General features: G+C 45.2%; 1 protein-coding gene across 2 annotated transcripts in view; it reads right to left on the reverse strand.

Moving 5' to 3' along the window:
• The window catches only part of LOC112458778 (sonic hedgehog protein A), a 53,946-nt gene that overhangs the window by 32,417 nt on the left and 8,459 nt on the right, over positions 1-13,070 (reverse strand). Inside the window, exons 1-2 of one of the 2 annotated variants that reach the window (XM_025022567.1) lie at positions 6,322-7,516; positions 4,608-5,926 (exon numbers count right to left, since the gene is read on the reverse strand). The exons of the other annotated variant lie outside the window; for it this stretch is intronic. Of the exons in view, the coding sequence (XP_024878335.1) occupies positions 4,608-4,994 (387 nt within the window). The 5' untranslated portion in view covers positions 4,995-5,926; positions 6,322-7,516. Of the gene's footprint in view, positions 1-4,607; positions 5,927-6,321; positions 7,517-13,070 lie in introns of those variants that run through there. 2 annotated transcript variants of the gene reach the window in all.

Consider the following 13,070-nt stretch of genomic DNA (forward strand, 5'->3'; position numbering starts at 1 on the left):
GGGGGGGGGGGGGGGGGGGGGGGGGGGGGGGAGTCTCGTGTGGGATAGAACGACGGTCAGGCGGGGAGCGAGGACAGCGGGATGGAGGAACGAGAAGCGCGGCTATTAGGTTTATTTGCCGTAATTGGGGGAGCTTTAACGCGCTAAACCAAACACCGGTTATGGCCGCCATAAAACTACCCACAATCACTTAGAGCCGGCGCGCGGTACGCGCTTTTTCTCCCTATTTATTCCGCGCGACCGGCCGCTGCTAGTCGCCGCGCGCGATCACGAGGATGAGCAGCGGCAGGACGAAGCGGACGGACCGACGGACGGACCGGAGGACGAGTTACCGGCGATTTGTTATTCCACGGCTCGAGTCTGACTACCCTCGGCTTCTTGCGCGCACCTTTTATTGCCGTTTAGCGCAATTTTCAATTCTGCGATCCGCCACTCTTAAAAACGACGTTGACTTCGGATTATCCGAATATGAACTGAATTTATTAAATTTTTTTTCAAGTATTGATTCGTCTACCTTATCCAAGGATATACGGACTTTCTGCTAGTTATAACGTCGGTTATAACTTTCGCAAACGAAGTTCAAAATATCACAACCATATCTAGTAATTATAGACATAGGACATAAATTTATTATTGTCTTTTCCGTTAATTGATCGAGTGTAATTATCGCAATTATGTATATAACATTTTCAAAAAAGGTTAGAGCAAAGGTTCTAATCAGAGCACTTGTTGCAGCTGAAAATATCATTATAAATTTATGGTAAATTATTCAGAAATCTCACGTCTTGCTGCTTATATAAATGACAAAAATTAATTTAGCCGAGGTGGTAAGAAAATCTCTGATTATACGTAGCCATTAATCATCGTAGCAAATAACTGCTATGCTTTTCGAAAGCAAATATCTTACTTCATTCATGCTTGAAGCGTTTTAACATATGAGTCATTATTTACGAACAAGCAAAAAGAAAATCCATTGTCTCTCCCAACATTGTCAGACTTTCACCCTTTTACATTCTCATTGCGGAAAAGCGTATTTCCACATTTCGAGATGCATATATATGAAATGTGACGTTAACGGGCACGTGAGCTGCCGACGGATCGCGGCTCGGTTTTAGAGACATCGATGCCCGGACAAGTCCGAAAACGTATCGGATTAACATTGTCAGATGAGATGTTGGATAAATATAATCATTGAACCAGCATTGGATGAACGTAAAGTTCATCAATCTTCTTCGTAAAAAAATTATCGCTCTTTTGCAATCAAGTTAAAAAAAAATTACGTCAAACAGAAAGTGCTACCAATATTTATGAACCTTTATAGAAGAATATATCATTCTATTGGACCAACTTCTTATATCCAACAGTTTTTATTTGTGACTTTTGAACTTTTGAGTATCTAAGGACCGGATTTTCGGTCAATTCCCATTAACTTTTCAAAAAGCAATTTTCAGCTTTTTAAGAAATATTGGCACAAAGGATCGTCTCTTCGGACAAAGATCAGCGCTCCGAGACTATTGTCACCTGTATAGTGTGCTTCAAAAGCACAGCATGTACCACCTGACAGAAAAAGAAAATAACGGCAGTGGCAGCAGTTATATCTTGCGGTAATGTTTGAACGAGTGAAAATACCGCGACGTTGATAGATTCGATGTCGGTCCTTGTGTTCTTTCAGCGGCGTGCCGGTAAAAGGCGGTCCTTCTTTGCGAAATTCGGGTAAATACGAGCCCAGGAAAGTCTACTCTTCGTATTTCCACCTCGGCTGTTAGTTTACACAGAGCAACAACCGGTCCGGCGCTGCGCGGCGCGCAGTGGTGCCTGAAAATGGACCCCAGGACCAAGCTTGTAAAGAGCACGAACGAACATTCACGACGAAAATGAACAAACATAATGAGCTCTTTCCTTTTGGCATAATGACAAAAGTATTTGTAGATCAATCTTGTTTTGACATACGGCGCCATGAAAAGCAAGTTTGTACGCGTTCTCTGCTTGGTCGGAATCCAGCCCCGTTCAATTATTTTCAGTCAAATCCGATATACTGATATGAGAAACGTTGTGTTAAAATAATTAGTATTAGTACTAAACTTTTGGATCCATATCTACGTATAGGTATATATCTCTTATCATTTTCTTTTATTCGTTATGTTGCACAACACAACGCGGAATGCGAGAATTAACGGATAAATTGTGTTTATAACGCCCGAAAATCACTCGAATTCGAAATGTTTTACGTTCTTCTTGTTTATCATCTTTCCTTGCTTCGTTGCTTTATACGAATCGGACACATTGAATTGCAAATATTACATGTAAAATACAGGAATGTAATATTAGGCATAATTATGCATGGTAAGAATATTATCAAAAATACTTTAAAAGATTATTAATACACTCGAACACAAAATGTCTTTCGACGCACGAAAGATATTTTGTTGCATCTGACAATTGCTTTCTAGAGAGTCTGTTATCTGCCACGTTCTCATCGTGATTCTTCTCATTAGCTAACAATTTAAGATTATATCGGTCTATATATTAAGATTATATCGGTATTTGGACATTTTCTGGATAAGCTTTTAAGAATTCAGGTTTTGTCCGCTTAAGCACCACTGTCCGCGGCGCCGAGGCTGCCTTTTGTGTGACGCGGCGATGTCGACTTACAAATTGGAATACAACGGAGCGGGAGTTAGGAGAATCGTTTCACGCTTCGCGGGGGCGCCAAGTGGAAGGCAAACACCGATAAAAAATGCATGAATAAAGCACTAATGGAGCCTCCATGGAAGAGAAATAAACCTCGAATAGTCTCTTCGCTTCTTAAAGGTGATGACGGACAAGCGATCGGACGGTCCTTTTCTCGCATTCGGTTCCCACAGCATCGCGGATGATTTTTAAGTCTCAAGTGTTAAATTTACATGAGAAAGATCGTTTCACAAAGATCATCTAATTAATCGTCATTAATCTGATGTTCCACTATTTTGTCTTCGTCTCTAATATTATATAAATTCCCTAGGGAAACGAGCCCCGATGACACTGAGAAAATATGATGATTACTTCGAAATTGACAGCGAGGAAGAATCGTGCGATGTAACAGTATCGTACATAAACTATCGATCTTATCCGTATATGAAGCGAGTATGATCGAATATGATCGAGCCGCTTATCACGCCGGCTAGCATTTCGCGTGAATCACCTGCTGACGTTTTAACGACGTGCAGTAGCCAGTTTGTCATACGGACTACAGTACGGTGACACGCATTAAAGTAATAACACACGTTACTGTGCGCGCCGTTCATGGAAGAGACAGTCGATCGATATATATTGGAAATTATCGAGGTACTTAAACGTATTTACTGTTATACAGACTACGAGATTACCGAGAATATGCGCGCCTTTAAGGTGTTAAATATCACATGTAAAAATAATCGATATTTCCTTTCTCATTTTTAAAAAAATAATGCAAACTCTTGGGAAAATTTGTACGAGCACTGATATTAGCGATGTATGTAAAGTAATCTCTGATTGCATTTTTCCTGGCATTTCTGATTATCATGCTTCACCATCTTGCACCCAGGCAAAGCACAAGGTAGCGAGAAACCCGACGATCTCGATAGTGTCACGTCCGATTGTCGCTTTAATTAATATGAGACCAAACGCGACCATGATCGACCGATCGATTGGACGTGTGATATCGATATCCCCCGTAAATACGGTGTCATTTCGTACGATGATTCACCGGTGCGTCGACTGCTTCAAGGACGACCGTCTTTATCACAACTTGAAGCAGAGCTGTTAGTTTTATCATCGGCGACATTACCGTCACAATTTAAAAATGTTCCCTAACAAATAACGAAGCCTCAGAATCGAATTGCATCGTTTAAAAAAAGCGCAGTCTGAAGCACGTTTTTGTTATAAGAATATGCGATAGGTTTAATGACCGTGTGACTATGAGAGTTATCGTTTCGTATAATTGATCTAAGAAAGTGCTTTAGCGTTATTGTTTGTATAACGTCACGTTTCTTGGCAAGAAACTCCCTTAGTCAGTTGTAGTCATAGCATGATGGATACTCGAGACAGTCGCTTTCCCAAAAGCCTGACTGGCCGCCTGACGAAATAAGGTAATAATGTGTTTTCTTTCAAAAAAAATTTAACGGCCCTCCCTTATATAAATGTTATAAGTTAGAATTATCAACGCAAATCTTCGTGATGGTAGTTTGGTTCCATTTGCAGTTATGATACTTTATAAATATTGGAATTTTTAAATAAATATTTCCTAAAGATATATGTCGCATATTAGAGAATAAGTACTTAAAAGTGCAAGTAAATGAAAACGATACATTTATTTTAATAAATCATTATGTGATTTTATTCTAATTTCATCACGACTTATCTCAAGTCAAAATCTCAATTACCTTAGTACATCGATAAAATATAAAATAAAAAATCATTCTAAATTAATATAATTTTTTATACAGTTAAAAAGAATAATTTGCATACGATTTACGGAAACGAAACGGTAGAAATTTTTTATATATTTTATTTTTATCAGAAATTGATGCTTTATTCTTCATTTATTCGCACTTTTATTGATCTCTGAAAAGAAAAGCGCGCGCGTTCACCTGTGTCATGAGACGATCGGCGCCGGTGCCTTCCTCGTCCTTAAAAATGATGTCCGTGTTGTAATTGGGTACCAGGTCTCGGAACTTAGCGTCATTTCTCCTCACCTCTCCCTCGCGAAGCCCGCTTGCCGGTAAGGAGAATTCGCTGACATTTGGCACATGCTGTTTGAACACCAGAGGGGTAAGTTTTCTCAGATTCGGCCGTCGGCCGGCGCCTCTGCCGGGTCCGCATGCCAGGGCAAGGCCACCGTTATCGAGTACGGGCAGCCAGAAGCTAAGAATCAACATGAGAACCTGGAAGAGCGAGGCGCGTGTGCCTACGCGACTCCCAATGGCACAGTGGTGGGTTGCCTGGAGGCCGCGGCGACGATGATGATGGTGCACCATAATCGCGTGCCTCTGCCTCGAGGTCGACCTTGCGCGGTCACTGCTCTCGTCGTCTCCAGAACGGCTGGCAGAACGACGACGACGACGGCGGCAGGAACGATGTCGAGGGTGACAATCCGCTTGACGTTCTGCTACCGATTCTTCTTCTTCGCCTCTTGCCACTGACCTCACTCACGGTTAACCATAACCAGAGCATCACACACCCCCCGTGCACGCACTCTTACCACCGATGTGATCCCCGTAGTTGCGTTGATAAACTCCGCGCGCGACCGATCGGCGAATTAACGCGAGGCTACAAACCTTTCGAAAGATCGTTAAAGATTCTTTTTTTTCTTTTGTAAATACCGAAAGGAGCCGACATACGATCACCACGTCGGAATATTATCAAGTCGTGGCACCAAGTCGGAGGGTCTACGAAGACGAATCTCTCTACATCGTAGACGTCGTCGGATTCGATCGGAAATTTATTCTAAAGCGACTGTTTCCTCGACTGATCGACGTTCTCCCTATCAGTACCGGGCCTTTTAAATTCTCGTCGGCACGCGCCAACACTCCCGCCTTTCCGGAGCGGAACCTTCTGCGATTTTCGTTGGAGAGGAGGTACGTGCGAGTCGACTCACTTGACTGAACTCGGACGAACGACGTCCGGAAGCTAGCGCACGTTTTCCGGACGAGCCGGTGGTGGGAAATGCAGGATGGGTTTCGGTGGGTACTCCTGCGTTGTTTCTTTGGTCTGACCAGGTCCAGGAGAGTACCCCTCTTCCTGCCCCCACCTCGCGGCAAACAGCCGGCGAGACCACCGCCGCTGGCTGCTGCTAGCTGCTGGTCCCCGTGAGGCTTTCGTGGCCTCCAAAGGTGGTGGTGGATGATCTCGCCCCTCCACCTAGGGCCTCCCGGTACGCGTGACTGACGTCACGAGGCCCGCTGTACCTCTATTGGCCGGGGCGGGGCGTTCACCAGGTAAACGAAGACAGGTGCACATGCCGGGAGGGAGAAAGAAAGAGAGAGAGAGAAAAAGAGAAAGAGTTAGAGAGTGCGAGAAAGAAGGAGAGAAAAAAGATAAAGAGAATGAGAGAAAGGAAGAGAAAGAAGATAATCTTCCAGCTTTTTTCTTCCTCAGCTAGACGCGATCAGTCTCTCATTCTTTCCTACTCTTTTCTCTTCTCTCTCTCTCTCTCTCTCTCTTGCCACTTTTTCGCCAACTATTTCTTCGTTATTCATCATCCGCCCGTCTCTTCTTCTTCGACTATCTTTCTCTCTTCGACGTTTCTCGTCCATCCCACTATCGTCGATTGGATTACACTTCTTCTTCGTCGTGCCGTCTTACCTCGTTACTCCGTTCTTCTCTTCATCGGAGTGCGTCGGTTTCTTTCCGCCTATCGCGCTCTCTCTTTTAGCTCGGTTTAGACTTTCCACTATGTATTCCGACATTATGTTACATATAGGATTCGTTGTCAAGTTCTCAATGATTTTCTACCCTCAAGGGACGCATTAGAAATGTGATAAAAGTGACGCGTGAAGTGTAGGAAGCTTGCGAGAATGACCTTGACGGATACTTGGAACGCCGTAGGATTCCGTTCTTCGTACTCTTCATCTTCTACTTCTTCTTCAATTTCTTCCTCTTCGCTCACACTCGACTCTTCACGTTTCTTTTTCTACCATTAGTACTCGTGGCTCACTTCGACGTAATTTCGCAATTCCTTCCCGCATCCTGTGAGATTTTCACGAAAGGACTTCAAAACTGGTATTTAAATAGCGTGACTTTCGACGATTATTGTATTACACGTAGACTAAATAATATGGACGCGTGTGAATAATAATTAGCAATTATTATTTACTGTAGTGTTTTCTTTTTAGTGGTTTCTTTTTATTGTTAATTGATAAATGACCGTGTAAATTGGCACAAGTTGCTCGTTATCATTTCGAGCACTTTCACGCTTCACGAGATATCGTGAAAAAAATCTGCACGTGAATCATTCCGATTACAGATGTGCGCGTGTTGCACGATCATTGATCATCGTCATCGTTCGATCCGTTTGCGAGAAACGCAATATGGTATTTGCAGGTCGGAGGACCGATTATGCGAGCCAAATACCGTTGATCGACATTATAAGCGGCGGAGTGTATCGCGCGAGTAAAATATACGAGACCGGGCACAGCTACACGGCAACTGATATGAAAGTCTAAGTCTACCTCACGGAGGGTAGAGAACAAGCAGAGAAGGGGGATACGGCAAAGAGTTCAGTTTACTGATAATAAACATCTTTCCCGAATACACAGACGATGCGGACTGGCCTGTCCGCATTTACACAACGTCGTGCCGAAACGTGCCCGCGGCATTTCTGGCGATAACTACAACCGCGATAACTACTATTGCGTTAGAAAGCAAAGCTCTTCGTCCGGTCGGGAAATAATATTTCCTAATTCTTGACACTAATCGTATAAACGTTTTGCTCATTTATTCGTACGATTTCGCAGAAAGGAATGAAACGAGAAAGTAAATTGAGGATATGTAAGTTTCGTTTAATATAACGACGCTGAATTAAATTCATAAAATCATATATAAAAATACTTTTTAAATAAAAATATTTATTTCTCTAACCGTGCAGGTCTAATAATCGTACAAATTGTAGTTAGATTACTTTAATTAAATACTTGTTCGCACTTGTTAATGTAAGTGTTGGTGTTTGACCCGAACGCACCGTAATCACTTATAACGCGATGATTAGTAATCTACGAATAAGGCTTCGCAAAATAAAAATCAATTTTCAAATTTATCAACAATATACTACGTAGACAGATAAAAATAGTAAGATTTTTTTTTCAGGTGTGTCGAAAAAAATTCATAGAACAGCAGTTCGCAACACCTATTACTCGCAAATGTTTTAGATAAAATTGAAAATACTTTTAGAAGCAAGAAAGTAATGATTAGCAAAGACAGACCTGTGATGTTCGCTGGAAACTATTCCGGCGATCGGATGGAGTCTAAATTTCCATACGGGTTCCAACATTGTAGTGCCGCGAACTTGATTTTCCGTGAATTTTCCTCATCCCGGCGCATCCGGAAACACAATGGCCGAATTACGAGCCGTATGCATCGCCCTACGCGGAAAGGGGGAGAATTACGGCCCAATGAAAGTATAAAATGTCGCTCGTTAACGGAGCCAATGCCAGAAATCGCTGAAACTTGCCGGCAATAAAAGGTAACGAGTATTCGCGGGCTGTAAACATCCGTGGAACGCTACTCCGGAACATTTCATAATCCTGTTACGAGGCACTTTGACTTTCGTGGCCAGCCGCGGCGTGTGTGCCCGTGTACGTACGTGTGGTGCGCGCGCGGGGATTGAAAATAAAATTCTGCTATCGAGAGAGGTGCAAGTAACGGCGCGGCGTTGCCGTGCCGTGTAAGATTGTTGCATCGTGAGAAAATATAAAGGAGGAGAGAGAATATTGTCGGTGTGATCCTGTGCACGAAGCGCGATTAAAATTTCTTCTGTCGCGTTAGACGGTCTTTTCGTGACACTTGACTCCGGCTGAGTTATGAGGCCGACGAAAATAACATGCTATCGATCGGTTTTATCACATCAAAATGGTATCTACCTATTATATCTAACAGCCTCGATTACGTACGATTCTTATCGGATTCTTACGGATACTGATACTGCAATGCAACGTCTTAATATCTGTGACATGTATCACAGGGTATGTCCCCTATCGTAAAAAGTATTTTCGCATTCACATTCCTAATCAAACTCATAATCGCAATAGCACACAATAATGATCTTCATTGACGTCCCAACTAAAAAAAATTAAGGTGCAGGCTGAAAGTTTTTTTTTTATCCTGCAAAAATTTCTGTCGGCAAGACGAGAGCGGTCCACGATGCGTCGCGTCGCGAACGTATGAGCTCAGCTGTCTCTTTTTCGAGGTAACACGATATCCTGGAGGAACCTAATGTCGAGCAAGCAGAGGTAACACCGGCCGAACGACGGTCCGAGTGGGCCTTTCGTGTAATGGACGGCTCAAATATTTATCATCGGGCGCGTAATTTAAGGTGCGTTTAGCAAACGGAAGACGACGCGAGGAAAAACAAACAGGACAGGGGCGGCGTGGCATAGCCGGCGAGAAGGAGAGAACGGAGCGGCGGCGAGCGGCGAACGAGGAGGAGGAAAGAGGTGGTGGTGGGATTGGAGAAGGAAGAGGACGATGAGCGGAGATGCTGAGGGGGGTCAACAACGATAAGCAGGAGCGAGAGGGCGCCGAGGGCGAGAGAGGCGGAAAGAGTAGCTCAAAGGGGCCGCCGCGGGGTCCAGAGGGCCTTGTGAGAAGGCGCAAACCCCAATAATAGCACCAGAATTTATATACCTGCACGAACTCGGTGGAGAACGGTCCCGCGGCTGGAAGGGTCCGCCGACCCAGGGACGGCTCATTGGACAATGCTCTGGCGCTCCTGGACAATACTTTCGGCGATGTTTCGCGGGTCCGTTTTGAATCTCGGCATTCGGTAACTTCGAATGTCAAGCTACGTGAAACCGGACGATGCGTTTATAAATTTGATAATCGGAGGATTTATGACTCTTCGAAAAGAAAAGAGATCGTTTGAAAGGAACATGTACTTTCGACGAAAGTCCTGATCCGCGCTTCGCGTAAGGCAGTCCTGCGGGAACGCGCAACTTTGATTTCAGGTGTGCACGTTTCTCAAAGCCGAGCGGCCCTGGGTTTCGCCATCGTCTAGCATCCTCTAGATAGAGGAGGAAGCCGAGAAACGGAATGAAGGAGAGAGTATAGAGGCAGCAGTTCGTGGCAGCCTGGAGAGCGAACCATCCATCACGGATGGCTCAAAGCCGTATCTTCTAGTGACCGGTACCCGCCAGTACTGGATGCCGCAGCGTGGCCAAATATTGTGAAAGGTCCAGAAAAGGCAGGAACGTGAAATAAATTTGCTGCGCCGATGTGAGAGGGAGGACGGCAGGGTGGAGGGTGGAGGGCGGAGGGAAGAAGAGAGAAAGAAAGAGAAAGGGAGAGGAGAGAAGCGGTAGAAAAAAGCGAGAACATTGGTCTCCCTCCCTTCTGGTCAGCTCGAAACGTTGCGTCTTGTACTTGTGCGTGTCGAGATGGAGAGAGGAAGAAGGCTCTTTAACCACTGTCGGCTCTTTGAACCCTGCCGATCTCTCTCGCGCGGTTCTCTCTCTTTTTCTCTCCCTTCCTTCTCTCTCATCTTTTCGTGCCGCGTCTGCTCAGGGCGCTATCATTTTCCTTCTCTTTTAATCTTTTTGTTTCTTTTTGTCTTCAATATCTGCTTCATATACAAGCCAAATTTTTACAAATCGTGAGGTATCATTTACATTTCGCACGTAAGAATACATTGTTTTAGCCAATTATTGTCCTGTTCTCATCAGCTCGATCGTATCAAGCACCTCCCTCGTTTTCTTCTTCACTGAGAAACCCACGTCGGGTTTTTGCATAAACCGTCTGTCTGGCATACATTCGCTGATGAAGGGAATCTGTATCCTCCGATCGACGAAGGTAGGTAGGTAATCTGTATCCTCCGTGGGTGATAGCTCTCGTCTAATGATTGAATCTTCACAGTACATTATAACGTGAAGCGGAGCAGCGCTTTTTACACGCATGTTTTTTCGGACACGGTATTCTAACTCGATAGCTATAGCCTTACAATGTGCCTTCGTCGTAACTTTATAGTTTACGTCATGAGACACCGAGACAAGCCATTTTGCCGCAAGAAATGGCAAAATCATGGAGGGACAGGTTGATCACGCGAAGAATTCGTGAAGAGCAAATTGTCACCGAATATCAGCTTTGACATCCGGTATCGCCGGTGATTCTAAAGCCTGACTCTTGAAGAAAACACGATCTTGCATCCTCGAAGCCGCTATTCTCTCTCGGCGTTCCGCGCTGACGCTTGTTAACGCAGCAGCACCTTGACCGTGCTCTCAGCCCATAATTTTCTCCGCGAACGTCACGGATCCTCTCTCGTTGGTGGATTAATAATCTAGAGTGGTCTCTCTCTCCCTCTCTCGCGCGCGCAGAGAGCGAAAAAACGATACGACGTGAGGGCAGCGCTAGAACGAGGGGCCGATAGGAGGACGAGCGGGAGAAAGAGGTGAAGGAAAAGAAAGAAAGCTGGATGGAACGGGGAACGGAGAGAGAAGGAAACGTGGAAGGGTACACACAGCGATCGTAGCTCGTAAGTTAGCACGTGGTCGAGTCAAGCCGTGCGAAGGAAACCGAGAAGCGGGAAAGGAGAGGTGGAACGAGTCAAGCGGGCTCACTACCTCATCTCGCTTCTTCAACCACTGACGTAGATGGAATTCTAAGTAGCCCTCGTGTCGACGCGATCTCAGGAAGCCTTGCCGTAGACATTATCGGCTGATTGCGATAATTCACGATAAGTAACCGGAGAGAAGACGGAATAACGTAAGATCTCTAGATCTAAGGTCTATTTTTCTGTTGCTCGTATTTCTTTCAAATTACGATTTAAATACCACTGGCTTTATCTATAGCCTTATCAACCTCTGATGTCTTTCATCGTTGATCTTTTAGTACCTAATGAAACGGACCGATCACGTTCCTTTGTAAATTTACGTTTAGATTACATTACATTCATCATAATCCGTTATAGAAGATATTGCATACTCAATGCGTCTACTGATCGTAATAGATTTCGTGGTAGTGGTCGCAGTGTTCTCCACGTCCCTCAATACTCGCGCCACTGTCAGCGTCTCCCGCTCTTCTCTTCTTCGGAACCACCTCATCTTCGCAGCCCGGGCCGAGCTAAAAGACGGCACGGACGGTGAAGGAAATGGGCTGAACAGAGAAGAGACGAAGAGGAAGCGAGAGAAAGAGGGAGAGAAAGAGTGGCGCGCACGTAGCCGACTCAGGGAGCGAGCATCAAGAAGAGTAGTGAACAGAAGGGACGAGCGGAATGGAGTAAGGGGTAGAGACGGGAAGAGAGCAAGAGCCCGAAGGACCACACAGGACGCGGCACGCGCGCGCTCTACCGGGTGGGCCAGCACACGTCGGCTTCGGGGATCTTCGCGCTACCTCGACCGAGCTCGTGCGTCCTCGGTCGGGCCCCGTGGTCGGATTGCGCCGAGGCCACACAGATCGCGCACGCGCGAACGCTTCCTGGGTGGCATTCGCCTGCCGGCCGGCAGGCCGAGCATAAGGTACTTCTCTTCGTTTCACCGTGGGCCGTACAACCTGTTAGTATCGTGCCGTCCACGCATTATGCCTCTCATTCTCCTCGTCTTTCACAGCACGTCCACCGCCAGGCCCTCTCCTACTCTCTGTTTCTTCTCACCTTCCTTTTCTCGCAGCCCGTCGGCGGAGCCCGTGAGCCCCTCCCGTCTCAGTTCTACCGGCATCACGAGCTTCTAATAAGATTCCAATTTGTCAATTAGGGGGAGGACGGGCCCCTGACGCGCATCTCCCGCTACCTTGACGGGCATTCCTCTCCTGTTCTTCTCTCTCCCTTTCCACGTTGGCACCTACCTGCATTAGCAATGCGCAATCACGACGCTTTACACAGCTGTCGCGTCAAGGTGCGCTCCATCTTTTTATCTTTACACACCATCACGCATATCACGTACTAGTTTCATAGGTGGAAGAAAACTCGCTTTAGCGATATTGATATACTAATTATATACACCTACGAATTTCGTGACGCGAGGATTACCGAAAGTTGAACAGCCAAATATACCGCGATTTACAGAATGATCCTCGCGCGCAAGCGATCGTTACAACGTGCATCACGCATTTTTATGTACTCGTTGGACATAATGAGATGTAACGAGCTTTGACGCTCCGGGAAGTCCGAAGATTCTCACGACGTAAGCCACCCGCTGAGACTCGTTGTCTCGTCAATATCGCGCCATAGCTTCTCCAGCATCGATTTCTTAACACGTCGAGTATCAGACTGTTTTATACAGCATGTTCATACGTTGAATTATAAATAATTCTATATCTTAAATTATAAGACAAATTAATGAAACTTCAACAATGTCCAAAAACAACAATTTCCAAAAACATTCGTGCCCGTTTCCTATTAAATATGCATA

The sequence above is a fragment of the Temnothorax curvispinosus genome, unplaced genomic scaffold (assembly GCF_003070985.1).
Source record: "Temnothorax curvispinosus isolate PA1 unplaced genomic scaffold, ASM307098v1 QBEX01009183.1, whole genome shotgun sequence".
Lineage (NCBI taxonomy): Eukaryota > Metazoa > Arthropoda > Insecta > Hymenoptera > Formicidae > Temnothorax > Temnothorax curvispinosus.